The 19,348-nt window shown below is 52.3% G+C and overlaps 1 protein-coding gene across 1 annotated transcript; it reads left to right on the top strand.

Moving 5' to 3' along the window:
* Window positions 1–15,276: 15,276 nt before the first annotated feature.
* On the top strand, window positions 15,277–17,712 carry LOC149337806 (uncharacterized). The gene has a single exon (XM_089554955.1). It carries the CDS (start codon window positions 16,012–16,014, stop codon window positions 17,344–17,346), a length of 1,335 nt encoding a protein of 444 aa, XP_089411081.1. The 5' UTR covers window positions 15,277–16,011; the 3' UTR covers window positions 17,347–17,712.
* The last annotated feature ends 1,636 nt before the right edge of the window (window positions 17,713–19,348 follow it).

Consider the following 19,348-nt stretch of genomic DNA (forward strand, 5'->3'; position numbering starts at 1 on the left):
GTATCGTTTTTGGTGTTGAAGAGTTGCTTGGTCATGACCGTTTTAGTGTTGTTTGCTATACTTTTGTTGGGTTTTTTTTGTTGGGTTTTTTTAGCCATGATAGTATGTTACGTGGCTGCTATTGCGCTTCATGTGCTAGATATCTTACAGTTATCTTTTCTACTGCCTGTGCGTGATTACACGGATGTTAGGGCGTGTTGGCTTACATAAAGGCGGGTTTGGTGCGAAATAAAATTCAGTTGTAAGTTGGCGCTGGTCCTGTCGTGTTTGTCTCTTTTGTCCACGTCTTTGGCGCCATTTTCCTGTTGGATTTACGGCGTTGTTGGCCAAGCTCATGGAGGAAAGAAAACTAAGAGAGAGTGCGCTCAGCCTCTGCAAGCCACCCTCCTCTGACGCCCCTGCCGAGGGCCCTTTTGCGCACTGACTCTTGGGAAATAGGCCCTCCTCCACAGTTACCAGACTGCCAACCAGCGGTGCTTTTTAGTGAACGTGCGTGTTCCGATGTAGCGCAGAAGCGCAGCGCCTGTGTTGCAGCTTTGGCAGAATGCGTACCGAGCTCGAGGTTGTCTGAAGGCTCCGCGTCTCAACACTTCTGTTGATTACACTCTTGAGTTTTTGGGTGCACTGCAGAAAACTGCAGGTAAGCTTTTCATCCAAAAGTGCGGCCGCGACCTCGACTGTTCAACTGTGGTTCACAAAGAGAATGGAGAGGAATTCCTTTCGTCGTTATACACACATACGGAGCGTTTATTTCAGCGCATGCTATAAGCGGAGAACTCGAGAGTAGGCGAGGAAAACAAGCCTCTAAAAAGGGCGCAGTGGCTTCCAGAGCGCTCACAGCGGACGGACGTGTTTAACGAGCGCTCCGGAGCGCTGCGCAAGATTCTATTTCTCGGACAGGTGGACTTCGGCCCTCCCATGGGCCCGCCGTTCTCTGCTATTCTCGAGACACAAGTCGCACCGAATGCGCTCGCGCACATACGCGGTTCGGACGTGAAATGCAGCGGTGAAGTATTTCTCTTTCTCGCTGTCGAGAGATAGTGCCGGCGGCTTTACGTCTGCCCCTGCGCGGGGTCTCCCGGCCACTGCGCACAGTCACTTACAAAAAGAAGTAAACTGTTACATAGCCGCGCGCACGTAGCGCCCCGTCTCAGACTAATCGCGCGCGCGGGGCACACTGCACTAGCGGCCGGGGTGGGGCGCCCGGCCGCGTATACCGTCCGAGGTAGCACCCACGGAGCGTTCGTGTCACGCGTGCATTACATGGCGAAGAGCAAGCGGGAAGTCAAGCCCGCCTGCTCGATGAACGCTCAGAGGCTCACCATTGTTATGTCACGGGTGCGCGCAATTCCGCGCGGCCACAGGAGCGCTTCGAGACTGTCCAGAATGATTCCCAGCGTAGGCAGCGACCATTTCGCGACGCGGCTCTGCAGAAGCGTCACAGCGAAGGAGCATGTGCTCCAATGTCTCCACTGCGCCGCAATCAGCGCACGCGTCGCTCGTTGATGGCGGCCGCTGCGGCGAGCGAGCAGTTTGCGCTCACCACGGAGCCGCAGTTGCTCGTAGAGCGAGAGAGCGAACCGAAACCGAAATCCGGCTAAGAGCTACCGCTGCCTTGTCACGTGAGGGCCTATTTCCCATGATGCTTTCCATTATATTTTTTATGACTAGGCTTCAAGATTGTGACGTCATGGTCCCTCCTAGTTTTTTTCTTCCTCCATGGCCAAGCTGAACCAGCGCGATCAGTGTATAAAATGTAGCCGAGGTTTCGTAAAAGAATAAATCAATTTTCTTAGTACCATGTGCGTAAAAACTGAAATTGAATTACTGTAGCAGCAGACACTAATAAAGATGCATATTTTCCGAGCATAATGATTACTTCTCTACGACGCCAAAGCAAGTGCGAAACTGCGGGCAACTGCCGGCAGCCGGTTTCCCCACGCGTGACCACTTTTCCGCCTTTTCTTTAAGCGTAAAGCGCCTAGCTGCCTAGCCTCGCAGTGTGCCGGTCCTGCTCAGCGGCATACTTCTGTCAAGGCAAGTATATTTCTTTTTTTCTGATCTGTTATCGAGACGGGGCTTGAGAAGGCTGTTGGCGCAAAAGGTCAAAAGCATGAGAATTGAAAACAGAAGGAGCACCATTTTTTGACATGTATAGTTTCGTGCTGCTATTTATGTATTGAGCGGTCGAAGGCTTCTCGTTGTCTGACTTGCTGTAAAAAGCGTTTATCTTTATTCGTGGCCAAGGCATTGAGCTCGACGTCTCCGCGGCGTGCTCGTATATCACTCGCGATGTAGCGTGCTCTATACATGTCGCGCTGAGAGTTAGGAAGTGCGTTAAAAACGCATTTTTTTCTGCTGTGTGTGCGCAAGCCTGTTGCGTGGTGCTGCATACTGTACACTAGCTGTGTGTGAGACCCCAATTTTCTTCTTCTCTGTGCACGTCAGGGTCATATTTTTCCGTTACTTATCGTACCGCGCAGCCGCGCATATCAGCCGCGCAAGGAGCATTTCCACAAATGCTCCTTGCGCTGTGATTTGGAGATTACAAAATTAGGGGACACTTGTTATAAGCACCGCCATTAAGGGTATGACGCGATAGCGTTTCACACAAAAAGATTACGTTTTTCGCTTTTCTAATTTTGTATTCTTTATACTCCCTAACTTTCTTTCTTTTCGTGCACCAATACTTCGCATCAGCAAACATATCAGTTTTTCATACTGAGCAACTTGACACCTTTGAACGCATTTTGTATTTTAAATTATTGCAATTAGTTAATTGAACAATAATACACTGTAGATTTCTTCATTAGCATCACCAAGCATTTGCTTTTTATTCTGAGCATTTTGACTCATTTGAACCTCGCTTATCTGGTTTCTCATTTTTTTTTTCAATTGCTGCTCTTGCTTGGTCTATTACACTCTAATCTGTCTTAATTCGTATCATGCATTGCCTTTTCATTCTGAGCATTTTAAAACCTTTCAACATCCCCGCCCCCCGTTCTTATTTTTCATTTGTTTGATTGATCAATTATTTACCATGATTTTATTAACTCGTCATAGCCTCACAAACTCCAAATAATCATCGATCACTAGAACCACTAATTTCCATGATACAATTTTGTATGCAGCCCTTGATTACCTCTGACACGAGGTGCCAACAACTACTAATATGACGCCGACAGCCTTTTGGTCGAGCGAGATGTATAAGCTATCGCTTAAACTTCGTAGGCGCCGGCAGTGCTAGTGAAACAGAGCACTAGAAGCAATTACTGTGTAGTATTTGAGACATTGTAGCTGTACTGCCTTAGTTCTTGATTTAATTAAGGCCTGAAACTTTCAGTGTTTGCAGTTTTCAGTTGCCATATTCCTCATCTGCATTTATAGGGTTGCCCAATGCTGCCAAGCAAGGATTGCAGGCTGTTGTAACAGCTCAGTTTAGATATTTTCCTATTGCTTTAATTTTTTTATGGAGTGACCAAAGCACAATGCATGGAATTATGGTAAATGCACCAAGTGATCAGTGCAAAATCAAGTGCAGGCCTGATTTTACGTTGGTAGATTCTGCTGTATTGTGGAGAGTTATCACTGGTAAGACCAAAGTTTTACTCTCATTCAGTGCATGCAGTGTTCCCTCGATATTACATATCAAGTGCCTAACCAGTGGAGGCACAAGTCATTCCTACCCCTCCATTCTCTTCCCCGTATTCTTGTTCATCTTGCTTACCCTGCACCTGATATCCCCCTCCTCCACTGCAGGCAATTCTATTGTGAAAAAAAAATACTTTGTCTACGTGCCTGCTGCATATAGCAATGCAGATTTCACGCAGTAACGGTGGGTATATATAGGTCTGTGGAGAGTTTGCTGTATGCACGGTGCTGTATGTGAGACATGTTCAGCTTCTGACGGAGTGTTCCGGTCTGTTTCAGGCTGTCACAGATCTCGCTCATTGTGGAAGGACAAGCATGACCAGGTGAAGTTTGTGGCATCATGGAGAAGATTTTAAAAGCAAAGCGTCGCCGAGAACTTAGATTAGCATCAGAAGCGGGTCTGCAGTGCTTGAATGACGTTTCAGAAGCGGCTGCTGCTTTGACAGATTCTCCAGGAACTGTTTTTCCATCAATTCAAGAGTTTCTTGCAGTTTTTTCGTGTGTCATATATATGACGTAGACACTCGTTAAACATCAGTAAAACAACTTTGCAGGGCGTGGTGCATTGATTCTAATATTTTAAATGCAACAACAACGGCACACAGGAAGAGAGACACAGGACAAGTGCTACTTACAACAATTTATTGAGGCACTCAGTAGAACGTTAAGTTGGGCGAGTTGGTATAGGTTCATGGTTGAAAAACAGCGCACAAAAGACTAGGGACAAGAGTAAAGTCCTGTCGTTGCCTTTACTCTTGTCCCTAGTCTTTTGTGCGCTGTTTTTCAACCATTGAGGCACTCCTTGAATCAGGATACGTAAAAAAGAGTGCAAGGTTTTAGATATGTATTATGGGGGTTTTTCTTGTGATAACGCTCAAAGGGCTAGAAGCAGTTGTCGCTCTCTATATAGCACCAGAGTGCCAGCCCTAGCAGTCAGAGCTGTGACCCCCAACCCGCGGTGCGGTAGGTCGCAACCACGGCGGGTTCGGGCCAGAGGGGACAAACACGAGTATGCTACTCGGAGGAGCGTTTATTGCTCCCGAGCAATACAGTGCAGCAGCAACAATACAACCGCCGTAACGAGCGAGGATGTTCCGCTCGCGTACGGGGGTGGAAAACACAAAGGGCAGAACGCACGCAAAAATGTGGGGGAAGTAGGTTCCGCTCACCTCGCGTGGTTCCTCGCTCACGGCCCGCGGCGGTCAAGTCACACACGGTGGCCGGGCGATAAGGGCAGCGGTCTCCGTGGCAGATCTCCGATCCGTGCGTGTGCACGGCTCCCGCCAGAAGACGAGCGAGCCTCGGGAGAATCGCGTCTCCTCCCGGGCTGTGGAGAGGAGGTCTCTCCGTTGTAAGAGGGGAAAGAGGGAAAGTCCCTGCAGCGGCGTCGCGGCGGGGCGAGAAAGGAAGCGGGGGCGGCGTGAGTGCCCTCCCTCGCAAACCTTCCGAACGGCGCGCGCATAGCATCGCGTGATAATTACGCGCGGCCGTTACAATGGGGCAGGGGATTCATGTGTATCCCCACATCCCCCCCTCCTTAAAACTGCCCTACGGCCAAGAAGAGACCGCGTTCACCGAAGGGGTGTACCGAGTGGGGCCGGCGAAACGCCGTTTAACTTTAAAGACCAATTAAGAAAAGATTCAGCTCACAGCCAGCAGTGCCGTCGTCGAAGGCCGTGGACGCCAGGGCAGGATGGCAGTGTAGACGACCGCCATGGACGACCGCGGAGCCCAGGGTTGAAGGGGGTCGATGACCGCAGGTCCCGTGAGTCGGCCAGGGCAGCTTTGCCGGGACGAGCGGGCGGCAGGCAGGCTCGGGGCAATTACGCATAGCGTGTCGTCCCTATGCACAGCGTACGGCAGGCCTCCCCTCAGCTGGTCGAACGCTCGCTCTTGGCTCGATGGCCCTCTTTTCCTTTCGTTGGAGGGTGACAAAGGCGCGCCGACCCATTTTCCCTCTGCCGCGGAGAACTTGTGAGGCGGGCCCAGCGGGGGACCAAGCTTCTGTTGTGGGCGAAGCCGCTGCCGCGGGGACACGGGGAACTCCAAGGCGGCTTCTCTGCCACAGTTTTCGCCATGGCAGACACAGGCCCTTGTTTCTCCGAATTCTCGCTCGCTCGTCCCGCGGCCGACCGGAAGCTGTTCTTCTTCTGCGCAACTTGGTGGCGACAGCGGGCTCTTGGCTCCGGAATGCGGCCGCCTTCCAAACGGCCTGTCTCTCGGTGTTCGAAGCTGCAACGGTCGTTGCGGCGTCCGCTGGCTCTCCTCCGGGCACGCCGTGAAGGCTGGCCTGCGGCTGCAAAGCTGTCTTTTCCTTTTTAGTTACTTTTAACGATTTACACATATTTTTTTTTCTTTCAGTTAGTCTCACCCCGCTCGGTCTTTTCCGAAGAGAAAGCGTGTGCTTGCTCCGGAAGCCGTGCTGCGAAATATGGAAGGGGTGTTCCGTCCATATTAAGCAGGAGAAATTACTCCCTGCGCGTTGGTCAGAGTTGGTTCTGCCGTGGGCGCAAGTTGTAACGAGGCGCCGGGCTCTGTTGTCGAGCCTTGCGTCTCGGTGCGGCTGCCTGCTGGCGGGGGAGGGTGTTCTCCACAGGCCACTCGTTCCCTCTGTCAAAGTAGGGTTTGAGATCGCAGACATGCACTGGCCCGCCGGTCGATCTTAGCGTCAAGTCCGCCAGCCTGTAGACGAGAGAGGAAAGTTTCTCCCGAACTACATATGGTCCCGTCCATTTCGGCGCCAGAGAAGCAGAAAACCGCTTACTGGCATCGCTCAGAACGTGACTGCGCCTCAACACCAGGTCGCCCGGTTTGTAGTGAACTTCCCGGTGAGAGCGGTCATACTGCGCTTTCTGCTGGGCCCGAGCAGTGCTCAGATTCCGGCGTGCTTTGTCCAAAGCCTCCGTCATCCTCGCGCGCAGCCCGGTCGCATAGTCAGCGCGTGCCGACCAAGCAATCGGGGTGTTGCTGCGAACCTGTAGAGTAAGTTCTAACGGGTTCGGCAGCTCCCTGCCAAGGTTGAGAGCGGCAGGTGTATGCCCAGTCGAGGGTTCACGGTCGACCTGAGAGCAAACCCAATCTCGGGGAGACAGGTGTCCCAGTCGGTGTGCGTCTCCGCAAATGCAACGAGCATGTGCTTGATGTTGCGGTTCACGCGTTCCGTGGGATTCGCCTGGGCGTGGTACGTGGTTGTTCTCCTGTGCTTAATGCCAAGGGCCGCACAGGAGTCCACGAAAAGTTTGGCAGTGAAGTACGATGCATTGTCCGTTATCAACTGCCCGGGGTAGCCGAATCGTGTGAACACCTCGATCAGCTTCCCCATGATTACGCGTGCCGTCAGCTTTCGAAGTGTGAACAGTTCCACCCATTTGCTGAAATGGTCTGTGACAACGAGCAGATATTGGTTTCCACTCGGAGTCCTGGGGTAAGGTCCCATGACGTCACAAGCCGCAATTTGCCAAGGACCCTGGCTATTGATCGGCTGCATGAGCCCAGGTGGGCGTCCACCACGTGGCTTGACCCTTTGGCACACGTCGCACGAGCGGGCGTAGCGTATCGCATCCCGCTTCATGCCAGGCCAGGTAGCGAGGCGGCACAACTTGAGGTAAGTCTTAGGGCCACTCGCATGCCCAGCGATGCACGTATCATGAAAGTAGCGTAAAACTGCTCCTCTCAACGTGCGTGGAATCACCACCTTGAAGGACTCGTGTGTATCCTTCTCGGAGGGGATATATCTCCTCAGCAGGATGCCATCGGAGTCGAGCAGATAGGAATCCATCGCGCTCACAGCATTACCAGCTGTGTTCGAGCGCCCCGCACGGACAACAATACCAGTTGCCTCCATGTGCGCCGCGGCCGCGCCGCCCGGCTCCCTGAGCCCGTCGAACACTTTTCGACAAAATGGATCCTCCCGCTGTGCCTCCAACAGCTCCCTTCTGCTGAAAACGCTCACCACTGAACTGATGCCTTCAAAGTGGTTTACGCTTTCGCCCTGGGAAGGCGGGGTGTCCCTTCCCTCGGGGCGTTGTGTGAGCTGCGCGGCAGTCGCGCTGCTCTGGCTGTCGGGCGCGGCGGAGTGGGCAGTGTTGTTACTTCCCAAGCCGTAAACGGGCGCGCGCGAAAGTGCGTCCGCCACCACGTTGTTCTTGCCCCTCCTGTAGCGCACGGTAAAGTCGTAACGCTGGAGGAGTAGCGCCCATCGCGCTAGGCGTCCGGACGGCTCGCCTAGGCGTCTCAGCCAAGTGAGTGCCGTGACCAGGATGTTGCTGCTGAGAAGCCGTATTGGACAACCACAGCAGGGACTGGATGTCAATCCCGCTCGCCGCCATGGCTAGTCTGTATGTCGGCAGTCGGTCACACAGACACTCGGTTTGTCACACCTCTGGCCCCACGTTGGGCGCCAAGAATATGGGGTCTATTCTTGTGATAACGCTCAAAGGGCTAGAAGCAGTTGTCGCTCTCTAGCACCAGTGTGCCAGCCCTAGCAGTCAGAGCTGTGACCCCCAACCCGCGGTGCGGTAGGTCGCAACCACGGCGGGTTCGGGCCAGAGGGGACAAACACGAGTATGCTACTCGGAGGAGCGTTTATTGCTCCCGAGCAATACAGTGCAGCAGCAACAATACAACCGCCGTAACGAGCGAGGATGTTCCGCTCGCGTACGGGGGTGGCAAACACAAAGGGCAGAACGCACGCAAAAATGTGGGGAAGTAGGTTCCGCTCACCTCGCGTGGTTCCTCGCTCACGGCCCGCGGCGGTCAAGTCACACACGGTGGCCGGGCGATAAGGGCAGCGGTCTCCGTAGCAGATCTCCGATCCGTGCGTGTGCACGGCTCCCGCCAGAAGACGAGCGAGCCTCGGGAGAATCGCGTCTCCTCCCGGGCTGTGGAGAGGAGGTCTCTCCGTTGTAAGAGGGGAAAGAGGGAAAGTCTCCACGGCGGGGAGCGAAAGGAAGCGGGGGTGGCGAGAGTGCCCTCCCTCGCAAAACCTCCCGAACGGCGCGCGCATAGCATCGCGTGATAATTACGCGCGGCCGTTACAATGGGGCAGGGGATTCATGTGTATCCCCACAGTATTAGATACTGTTTATCACCCATGTCCCTTCCTGCGCCTTCTTTGTGATCACACACATGCTCATCACCTTTTGTTCCCTTTTTCTTTCCCCCACCCTCTAATGACGATATAAGCAGCTGTTCGTCTGCTTCAATAAATTGTTGCAAGTAGCGCTTGTCCTATGTCTCTCTTTCTGTGTGCCGTCGTTGCTCTTGAAACATTAAAAACACTTCTTAGACGTCACAGCCATAGTTTGGCTGCCGAAACTGGAAGAGTAAGAGAAGAAATTCGAATGTACATTTTTCAGTGCCGTTAAGGGAATACCATGAACTGATCCATGCATGCTAATGTCTAAAGCATCGTTTAAAAAAAAAGAAATTAACACAGAAAAAAAATTTGATGTCTATAGTCTCAAAGTGCAAAATTTTGCAACAGTATACCTGAAGAATGAGGCACTGTTTTTTTATCCTGTTATTTTACTGCTTTCATCCAGCAGTAAGAAAAATATTCTATGACAAACAAAGCCTACATCTTTTATGTAGCTTCTCATTTACATTTTACTTGCGGGTGTTTTACTACACAGCCACGATATGGCAAGGGCAGTTCTCCCAAAAGGGAATGCATGCACAACTTTCTTTTTGATGTTTTGCTGCTATTCTCTGTACGCGGAAACTCTCCTGACAATCTTACAGGGTGAGATGTATATTTCTGGGCTTGAAAATAATAAGCATTGGTATGGAACCCTCAGTTGTATGGCCTCAAACTATTGCAAGCAGGTTGCAGTCGACCAGGTTGGCCAGTACCAATCCCCAATGCTAGGCTAACCTGGGCATGCACCCGTAATCCGAATGGAAAAGTTGGCCATACGTCCGTGGCCGGCATGTCGGCCAGTCACCGGCCAGTGTCAATTCCCGACGTAGGACAAACCTTGGCCTGCCAACCAGTAAGGTCGGCCATTTCCCGGCCAGTGTCAATCCCCGACATCGCGCCAACCTCGGCATGCCAACTAAGAACCGACCGGTAAGGTCGGCCACCTAAGTCGGCCACATGTCAGTGGCCGACACGTCGGCCAGTCTAAGGCCAGTGTCAATCCCCATGCTCGGGCCAACCTTGGCAGCGAACGTCGGCCCGACCAAAATATGGTCGGCCAAAGTAGGATGGCAGAACGTCGGAACGAGCTTTTTTGTCTGCTTGGACAGTTATGCGCTATTTCTTGTTCGAAATATGCGTATTTAGGGCTATGCCTCTCAGCGAGACACATAGAGGAGTATTTACGTGCAGACAGTACAGCAAGAATAGCGAACTGTGGTCTTACCAAGAAACAACCGTCGCAGCACCACAGCAGTACACAAAACGGACGTGCCCACGAAGCTTGCAGACGCCGCAAAAAAATACAGCCGCTCACACCGTCGGTCCGTCGCTCACTGCTGCCTGGACGTGCTTGTCCGTTGGCTTGACGCAGTTATAAAACGCCGCTGTTGCTGACGTCACTGCGGCCGTAGGCGCGCAGCGCACGTCACTGCAAGCCAAGACATGCCAAGACCGTACTCTTTTTCTTTTTTTTTTATTTGCACGTTCAGTGCCATCTGGCGGAAACGGGGAAGCGCCGAACTCGGCCGCAAAAGGGCCCGAGTGTCCGCTCTTTACTTTTATGTTACTCTATGGTACGAGCAGAAAAGCTAGCAAAGCTCTCGCGGGCGCTCGAAGATAAGCCGTGGCAACTTCTTCGCGCTAGCGTGTACTATGCGCTAAGTAACTGCAGTGGCCGTGCAGATTTCGTACGTGCTTCGCCAGTGAAGGAAACGAAAGAAAAAGAAAAGGCTTCGAGCCCGCATAGCGCATGACAACAAGCCTTGCGCTGTGCTCACTTCTCTTCTGACTCTTCATGAGTTCGTTGCTAGCCCTTAGCAGACATTTCCATCCCTGGCTTCAAGGAGCAACCCTAAGCAACTGACTCTGCTGGGCACCTTGCTGCATTGAAAGAAATAAGTTACTATCGACAGGTCGACGAAAGGTATACAATAAGCATGAAACTCCCTACTTTCAACGTCCTGTAACCTGCGGCTGCATGCCATTATTAAAGGGTGAGAAACCTGGTGCCATTTTTGCAGCGAAGGAAGCAGGACAGCGCTTAAGGACACAATCGTTTTAAACGCGTATGTTCTCCGCACGCTTCTCTGCATGAATACTCTGCGCAGCAGCAGGCACGCGTACACAATTTCAGTATGTGTTTCAAAGAAACAAACGCTTGGTTTTTGCACCCACAAACTTGCCACGAATGCCGTGCTTTATCGCGCATTGCAAGGAATAATTTTGAGACCATGATGATTGCTTCGAGCTTCTCTATCTTGCATTGTTTAATAAAAACTATAGTCCCATTTGCTCGCGCAAGACGTTTCTGAAATCTCACTTCTACCAGTTTCTGGTTTCTTTTATCAAATAGTGAATTCGTAGTTGGTTGTATGTGGTTTAGCGTCCCAAAGTGACTCATGCTATGAGGGGTACCGTAGCGGAGGGCGTCGGGTAATTTCGTCCACATAGGGTTCTTTACCGTGCACTGACAACGCACAGCACACGGGCCTCTGGAATTTCGCCTCTATCTCAATGCGACCGCCGCGGCCGGGATCGAACCCGCGTCTTTCGCGTGAGCAGCCCAGCGCCGTAACCACTGAGCCACCGCGGCAGCATAGGTGTGCAGCAGATCGAGTTGCTTAGGGCTGCTGCTTGAAGCTAGGGATGGAAATGGGAGGATTACGAAAAGACTAGTAACAAACACATAACAGAAGCCTGAAAGAAATTGAGCACAGCGCATGGCTTGTTGTCATGCGCTATGCGGGCTCGAAGCCTTTTCTTTTTCTTTCGTTTCCTTCACTGGCGAAGCACGTACGGAATCTGCACGGCCACTGCAGTTACTTAGCGCATAGTACGCGCTAGCGCGAAGAAGTTGCCACGGCTTATCTTCGAGCGCCCCCGATAGCTTTGCTAGCTTTGCTGCTCGTACCGCGCACCCCTGCTTGGGAGCAGCTTCCGAAGGTGACTCAGCGTTTTGCCTCGATGAAAGCGCCCCCGCTCAGGCGCCGGCAAAGTAGTACCACGAACACCGCACTCACTATTGCGCAGCCAGCGTGACTCTGTTTCCCTCGCCCGCCTGAAAGGAAGGGAGCCTCTCACCCTCTATACCCTCGCACCCAGCGCGCTTGCGTGACGGGGACGCCACCACTCGGCTCCGCAGCCGCTCCGCGGCCGTGCGCGGTGGGCTGTACATTTTTGACGGGGGCTTTACGTTATATTCGACCTTTCCGGAGCAACTCGTAATAAGCAAAAGCTCGCACTGGAGGGATGTTTGCATGCAAATATTACGTTTAGTTCTTCCCGTTTTCCGGGAGCCGTGTGAAAGTGGAACGCTTTAGACCTATCGATGGTTGCAAAGCCTACTATCGAGAAATTCTTGTAAGTGCTCGCAAAATTGTTTTGTCAACAAACAAAGCGTGATGCAGATTTTTCACGTTTTAAAAATTTTCCTGCTCGCTTTAAGAATTTCGAACTTTTCTTGCGTGATATACTATGTGAAACTTCACACTCATTCCGCGTTATCATTTTATGTTTTTTTCAATGCATGCTACACTTTCAACTTTGAGCGCCTGCATAACTTCGTGTTTTAAACCCAGAACTGCAAACCCACTTCGTGTAGGTAAACCTATAGTTCCTGTAAAAATCCCCGAAGGGATTTACAATGTCATGTAATAAATAAATAATTAATGAATAAAAGTAAATGACGCTGCTTACTTCCAGTATTATATTGTCTTCCCTGCAATTTTCCTTTCCTCACTGCACAGAGGTTCCTTTAGTCGTCATTTGGCCTCGAAGTTGCGTCCGTCCATGCGAGCAGTGACCGGATGTATAGATTTGATAGTTTCCTTTTGTTGCGAAAGCCGCACTACGCTAGTCGGCGAGCCATTTTGCGGAGCTGACTAAAGGCCATACTGCGCATGCGCGAGGAGCAGTGACGTCATACGGCGCACAGCTGGCGCGTCGCCGCCGTCGCTGGGCGGGTGACTCAGAGGTGCCGCCGCCGCGCTCGCCAGTTGCGCATGCGCAGTAGCAGCGCATAACTAGCGTGCCGCGGCCGCCACCGCTGCCGCGTGCTCTCCATCGCCTCTCTCTCTCTCCTCATTGCTTTTGCAATCCTAAAGTTATAACCAGATCTAAACCACTGCCAATTTTTTTTTAAAGAGTGCTCAAAAATATTTTCCGAGATGGTCGGCAATGAACAAAACTTCCGGACTCCGAAGATATGACGGAAATAGCTGAACTTTCAAGCTTGACCAATGCGTGCAAGGCAAGCAGTATGAAGAAGTACAGCATGAAAAGGTCTGATCAAGCTTTAAAGCATACGCGAAGCCTGAATGCAACCTTATATTTGTCAACACCAATAAAAGAACCGTACTGCTAAGAAGAGACGAGGAGGCAGTGCTATGAGCGAATTAAGTGATATAGTTAAACAGGAGCCGAATTACGTAAGGATTTATTTAGTAGCCGGCATTACCAGGATGCTAAGGGCTGAGGTGTAGCTCGGACGATAATTGAAAATTGCGGTGGGAACGCAGAAGTAAAAAGAGAGAGCCTCGGAAGTACTGCAGAGGGGAAGAGCAGCAGGTGAGTATCAAGCTACTGCACACCAGTGAAAGGACGGTGCAGGCGTTGCGCTAGAATAATTTGCCACCATTTATGCACATTGGTTTATGGCATCGGTCGTACTAGACGAGGGGCTACATTGCAATAGAATCAGAGCTACGTTAGAGGTCATTGTTCCAAGGGAACAAAATTGTTTTAGCAAAGAGCGCTCAACAAAAGACGATATTTGCAGAACCTGTGAAGTTTATTTATTATTTACACAGTACTGCTAGCCTCGGTGAGGCTGTAAGCAGGAGCGGGAAACAAAACAAAACATAAGTGACATGCGCAAAACAAATCAAGGCACAACACGCTGCCTTCAACAAATGAGATGCACTCACGAGCAAAAATAGATGATGGAAAGTTGCGTGCAGAAACACAAAGCAATCTCAAGAACACTCCGCAATCATCAGTTACAATCTGACAGCATTCATAAATGCTTCAGTAGTAGGGCATTCAACAATGCTGCCCGGAAGCCGGTTCCACTCACGGACAGTTTTTGGAAAAAAAGAGTTAGCGAAGGTTTGAGTGTGACAGGAATAATCTTTAAGTTTTTTGCTATGATGCGATCGGGTGGTTCGTCGGTGTACAGCCTCTATGTAATCGTGTTTTCGCATACGTAGTTTATCATGAAACAGCAAGTGCATGTATTTTAATCGATCATATTGACGCCGTTCTTGTAAATTGTCTAAACCTGCCTTTTTTACTAGAGTACTCGCGGAAGTACGCCAGCTATATGATCGGTATATAAACCTAGCTGCTTTCTTTTGTACAGATTCGAGATTGTCTATGTTGCCACGAGTGTGCGGGTCCCAAACAATTGATCCATATTCTAGTACTGGTCGAACTAAGGTTTTGTACGCTATTAGTTTAACTTCGTTTGTACATTGTCGCAGAGTTCTTCTTAAATAACCTAATTTCCGCATGGCCCTCTTCACAATTTCCGATATATGTTCATTCCACCTTAGATCCGATGTTATGGTTATGCCTAGGTATTTATAGTTGTTTACCACTGCGAGAGTGCTGCTGCCTATGGAATATGAGAAATTTAATGGCTGCCTTTTGCGTCGCAACAAAATCGCAACAGATTTTTTCGTGTTTATTGACATCTGCCAATCTGAGCACCAAGTTGCAATCCTTGCTAAGGCACTATTATGTAGAGCCTGATTGCTGGAGTTGTGAATTTCGTGATAGATTATGCAGTCATCGGCGTATAGCTTGATTTTAACGGGTAGATTATGAACTATGTCGTTAATAAATATTAAAAAGAATAAGGGCCCGAGAACAGATCCCTACGGTATACCGGATTTGACAGGCGCAGGAGCAGAGCACACGTGATCTATTCTGACGCATTGGGATCGGCCACATAGGTAAGCTTCGATCCATGCAAGAAGAGAATTGTTTTTCAGCAGCGGTTCTAGTTTTGAAAGAAGTTTAAGGTGAGAGACGCGATCAAAGGTCTTTTCAAAATCAAGAAATATAATGTCGATTTGGCTTTGAATGCCAATGGCTGTTGCGAAATCGTGAGTTAGCTCCAGGAGTGCTGTTACTGTGGAGAGTCCTTTTCGGAACCCATGTTGCCTGCTGTCGATTAGATTATTATGTTCAACAAATGTCGAGATATGATTAAAAATAATGTGCTCAAGAACCTTGGAACATGTACACAATAATGATATCGGCCTATAAGACGAAAGTAATGATGAATTATCTGATTTGGGTATCGGCACGATTTTACTGCATTTCCAATCAAAGGGAATTTCTGCTTTAGTCAAAGAAAGATTGAACATAATACATAAATATTTACTGCACCACTCGGCATACCTAACAAGGAAAGCATTGGGTATACCATCAGCACCTGGTGACTTTTTGTTTTCGATATTCAGCAGTAACGACTGTGGGGATACACATGAATCCCCTGCCCCATTGTAACGGCCGCGCGTAATTATCACGCGATGCTATGTGCGCGCCGTTCGGGAGGTTTTGCGAGGGAGGGCACTCTCGCCACCCCCGCTTCCTTTCGCTCCCCGCCGCGGAGACTTTCCCTCTTTCCCCTCTTACAACGGAGAGACCTCCTCTCCACAGCCCGGGAGGAGACGCGTTTCTTCCGAGGCTGGCTCGTCTTCTGGCGGGAGCCGTGCACACGCACGGATCAGAGATCTGCCACGGAGACCGCTGCCCTTATCGCCCGGCCACCGTGTGTGACTTGACCGCCGCGGGCCGTGAGCGAGGAACCACGCGAGGTGAGCGGAACCCTCTTCCCCCACATTTTTGCGTGCGTTCTGCCCTTTGTGTTTTCCACCCCCGTACGCGAGCGGAACATCCTCGCTCGTTACGGCGGTTGTATTGTTGCTGCTGCATTGTATTGCTCGGGAGCAATAAACGCTCCTCCGAGTAGCATACTCGTGTTTGTCCCCTCTGGCCCGAACCCGCCGTGGTTGCGACCTACCGCACCGCGGGTTGGGGGTCACAGCTCTGACTGCTAGGGCTGGCACGCTGGTGCTAGAGAGCGACAACTGCTTCTAGCCCTTTGAGCGTTACTACAAGAATAGACCCCCATATTCTTGGCGCCCAACGTGGGGCCAGAGGTGTGACAAACCGAGTGTCTGTGTGAGCGACTGCCGACACACAGACTAGCCATGGCGGCGAGCGGGATTGACATCCAGTCCCTGCTGTGGTTGTCCAATACGGCTTCTCAGCAGCAACATCTTGGCACGGCAGTAACAACTACTGCAGGTGTGTTCCCAGAGGCTGACGCTAGCCCCTGTGATCTTATATCGTTTGAGCCGAGCGGTGCTTCACACGACACACCGGCTCAGACGAGCGGCGACGCTAGGCACTTCTCGCCAAGCGCTATGCCGCCAGGTAGGGAGAGCATGGCGCGACATGTGCAATCTTGCTCATCCCACCTGGGCCCTCAGCCAGAACTACCTGGCCAGGCCCAAGAGGCTGTGTTGCGCAACGCCTTGCGCCTCATAGAGAGCCTCACGGGTATCGTGCAGAACAACCTGCAAACACCCGCTCCAGCGGCGAGTCCGAGGCTAAGGGTGGACCTTCCCAGCTACGGTGGCTACCATGATCTTGTCAGTGCCAACGAGTACCTTGAGCGCATGCTGACCTACCAGCAGGCGACAGGGCTTTCCGATGGCGAGATTCTGGCGCGTGTCGTGCCAATCTCACTGACTGATCAGGCTGCCCGCTGGTTCCGCCTTACTGGCCATCGGTCTCGCACGATGGAGGAGTTCCGAGCGAGGTTTCGCGAGGAGTTCTTGCCCGCAGATTACGAGCGTCGTCTGCGGCGCGAGTTGGAGCTGCGTACTCAGCATCCGGACGAATCGTTGCTTGAGTACGTGAGGGCGATGGACGAACTCTATCGTTTTGCAGACCCCTCAGCTTCGAACGGCGAGAAGGTAGAGCGTGTTACGCGACAAGCGCACCCTACCTTCGCAGCCTACCTACGAGGCGTACCGTTCAGGGACTTGGACGAACTCGCCTCGGCAGCCAAGCGCATACAGGCGGACATACTCGCCTCCCGCGCGTATCGGCCACCCCCGCCAGCGTCGCAGGCACTTGAGCCGCGATGCGCCTGGAACGGAGACACTTTTCGAAACCGTTCCCGGGGAGCCGAAATGGTTGCATTCAGTGACGGGCAACTGAGAAACGGTTGGGAACTGTCAGACCGAGCTCTCGACCCGTACACGTATGCTATGCGGTCAGCACACGCTGCGCGTGGCCAAGGTATGCAGAATCGGGACCGACATACCGACCCGAGGACGCTAGACCAAAGGGCATCTGCGACGGTTCGCCCGGCAGGGAGGAACGGTCAGCCGGCGCGAGGCGACAACTGCCCCGCCCGGCAATGGCCGAATACCCTCTGCTACCGGTGCAACCAACGAGGGCACTACGCCCGGGAGTGCAGACGCCCCGTGAACCGAGAGCACGCGCTTTCGGGAAACGAACGCAGCCGCCGGTAAGCAACGCTTCGCAGCCGGCGGCGTCAACAGCGGTGCTCAGTGAGTCACACGAACTCCTAGCCCCGCTGGCTTGTCGTTTGGAACCACCCAGCGACACGCCAGTACCGCTTATTGAGCTTACAGTGGCACAACGTAAGTTCATGGCATTGCTAGACACAGGAGCGAGCGCATCCCTGTTTGGCGACGAGGTATGTGAGCATCTCCGTCGGAACGGACTCCGACTGCGAGCGAGCAACCTCACGTTCCGATTAGCCAGCGGCACTGCACACGCGAGCGGTGCCGCGCGGCTTGTGGTGCGGTGGGAGAAACGAGTGAGGCGCCAGCGCTTCGCTCACCTCCCCGGCCTATCGGTTCCAATTATTCTTGGTAGAGACTTCCTCGCCAAGACGGGCATTGTTATTGACGTCTGCAACGGGGGATATAGGGAGCGAGCATGTGGCACCCTGAAACCTTTCGTTCAACCCCAAAAAGCGTCGAGAGCACATTCGCTTTCCGATGCTTCGCGCGCAGACGTACGCAACGATCGCCTGAAAAAGAGCCTCGAAACGCCTTCGGCCCGGCTGAACAACCAGCCTGTCGACCGCGCCGAGAGGAAAAGCGCGGAAGGGAACCCCTCCCCTCCCGCGCGACCCCCTGTCCCCCCTGCGGTTGCACTCTGTGCCGCGGCGGCATGCAGGCCTCCCCACCCGCTGCTGGACAACTCAGACAGCTTGTCGGGGGAGGAAAAAGCGCGTTTGTCTCTGCTCCTAACGAGTACGACGCCGTATTCACGGAGCGGCCTGGCTGCACTACGCTGGTTAGGCACAAAATTGAGACAGGCGACGCTGTTCCATGGAAGTGCAATCCTCGGCCAGTCAGCTTGGCTAAGAGGAAAGCGCTCGATAACGCACTGGACGAGCTTCTCGATACAGGCGTTGTGGAACGATCAAACAGCCCCTGGGGGTTTCCAGTGGTGCTGGTGCCCAAAAAGGATGGAACATCCCGCCTTTGTGTGGACTATCGACGCCTGAACGAGGTGACACGGAAGGACGCATACCCACTTCCGAGCATTCCCTCGATAGTGTCCAATGTTGGTGGAGCAAAGTACTTCACTACGCTCGATGCTAGCAGAGGATACTTTCAGGTGGAGATGACCCCCAGTGATCGGGAGAAAACTGCCTTCACTTGTCACAGGGGACTTTTCCAGTTTACCCGAATGCCGTTCGGCCTGGTCGGCGCGCCCGCGACGTACCAGCGTCTGATGGACCGTGTCCTAGGCGATGCAAGGTGGCACCACGCTCTTGCTTACCTGGATGACATTGTCGTGTATTCGGAAACCTTTGATGAGCACTTACGCCATCTCAGGGATGTACTGGAAAGGCTGAGGTCTGCGGGAATCACTCTGAACCCGAACAAGACCCAGATAGCGGCGACCCGAATAACACTGTTGGGGTTTACGCTAGACAAAGGACGCCTTCTGCCGTGCGAAGACAAGCTGCGGGCTATTTTGCAGTTCCCGTCGCCGGCAGACATAGGCGGACTAAGACGCTTTCTGGGGCTGATGAACTTTTATCGACAGTTTATCCCAGATTGCGCAGCTCTGCAAGCCCCCTTAACAGCGCTGTTAAGGAAAGGTGTGAAGTGGCATTGGGGACCCGAGCAAGAGGCGGCACTACGCCATCTCACTTGCGCGCTCGCGGAAACCACAGAGCTAAGGCTGCCTGACCTGAACAGGGAATTTGTGATCCACACGGACGCTTGTGACCTGGGCTTAGGAGCAGTCCTGCTTCAAGAGCACGGAGGTAGCCTGAGACCGGTGGCGTTCGCCAGCCGCTCATTAACTCCCGCAGAGAGAAACTATTCCGTGACAGAAAAAGAATGTCTCGCGATTATCTTCGCTCTGCGGAAGTTCGACTACTATGTCGATGGAGTCGCTTTCGTGATTGAGACTGATCACATGGCACTCACTTGGCTGAGACGCCTAGGCGAGCCGTCCGGACGCCTGGCGCGATGGGCGCTACTC

The sequence above is a fragment of the Amblyomma mixtum genome, chromosome 7 (assembly GCF_055824585.1).
Source record: "Amblyomma mixtum isolate Tamu chromosome 7, ASM5582458v1, whole genome shotgun sequence".
In the NCBI taxonomy this organism is placed as follows: domain Eukaryota; kingdom Metazoa; phylum Arthropoda; class Arachnida; order Ixodida; family Ixodidae; genus Amblyomma; species Amblyomma mixtum.

Excerpts from the sequence above, each read along its gene's own strand:
- LOC149337806 (XM_089554955.1), top strand. The coding sequence starts at position 16,012 with ATGGCGGCGAGCGGGATTGACATCCAGTCCCTGCTGTGGTTGTCCAAT.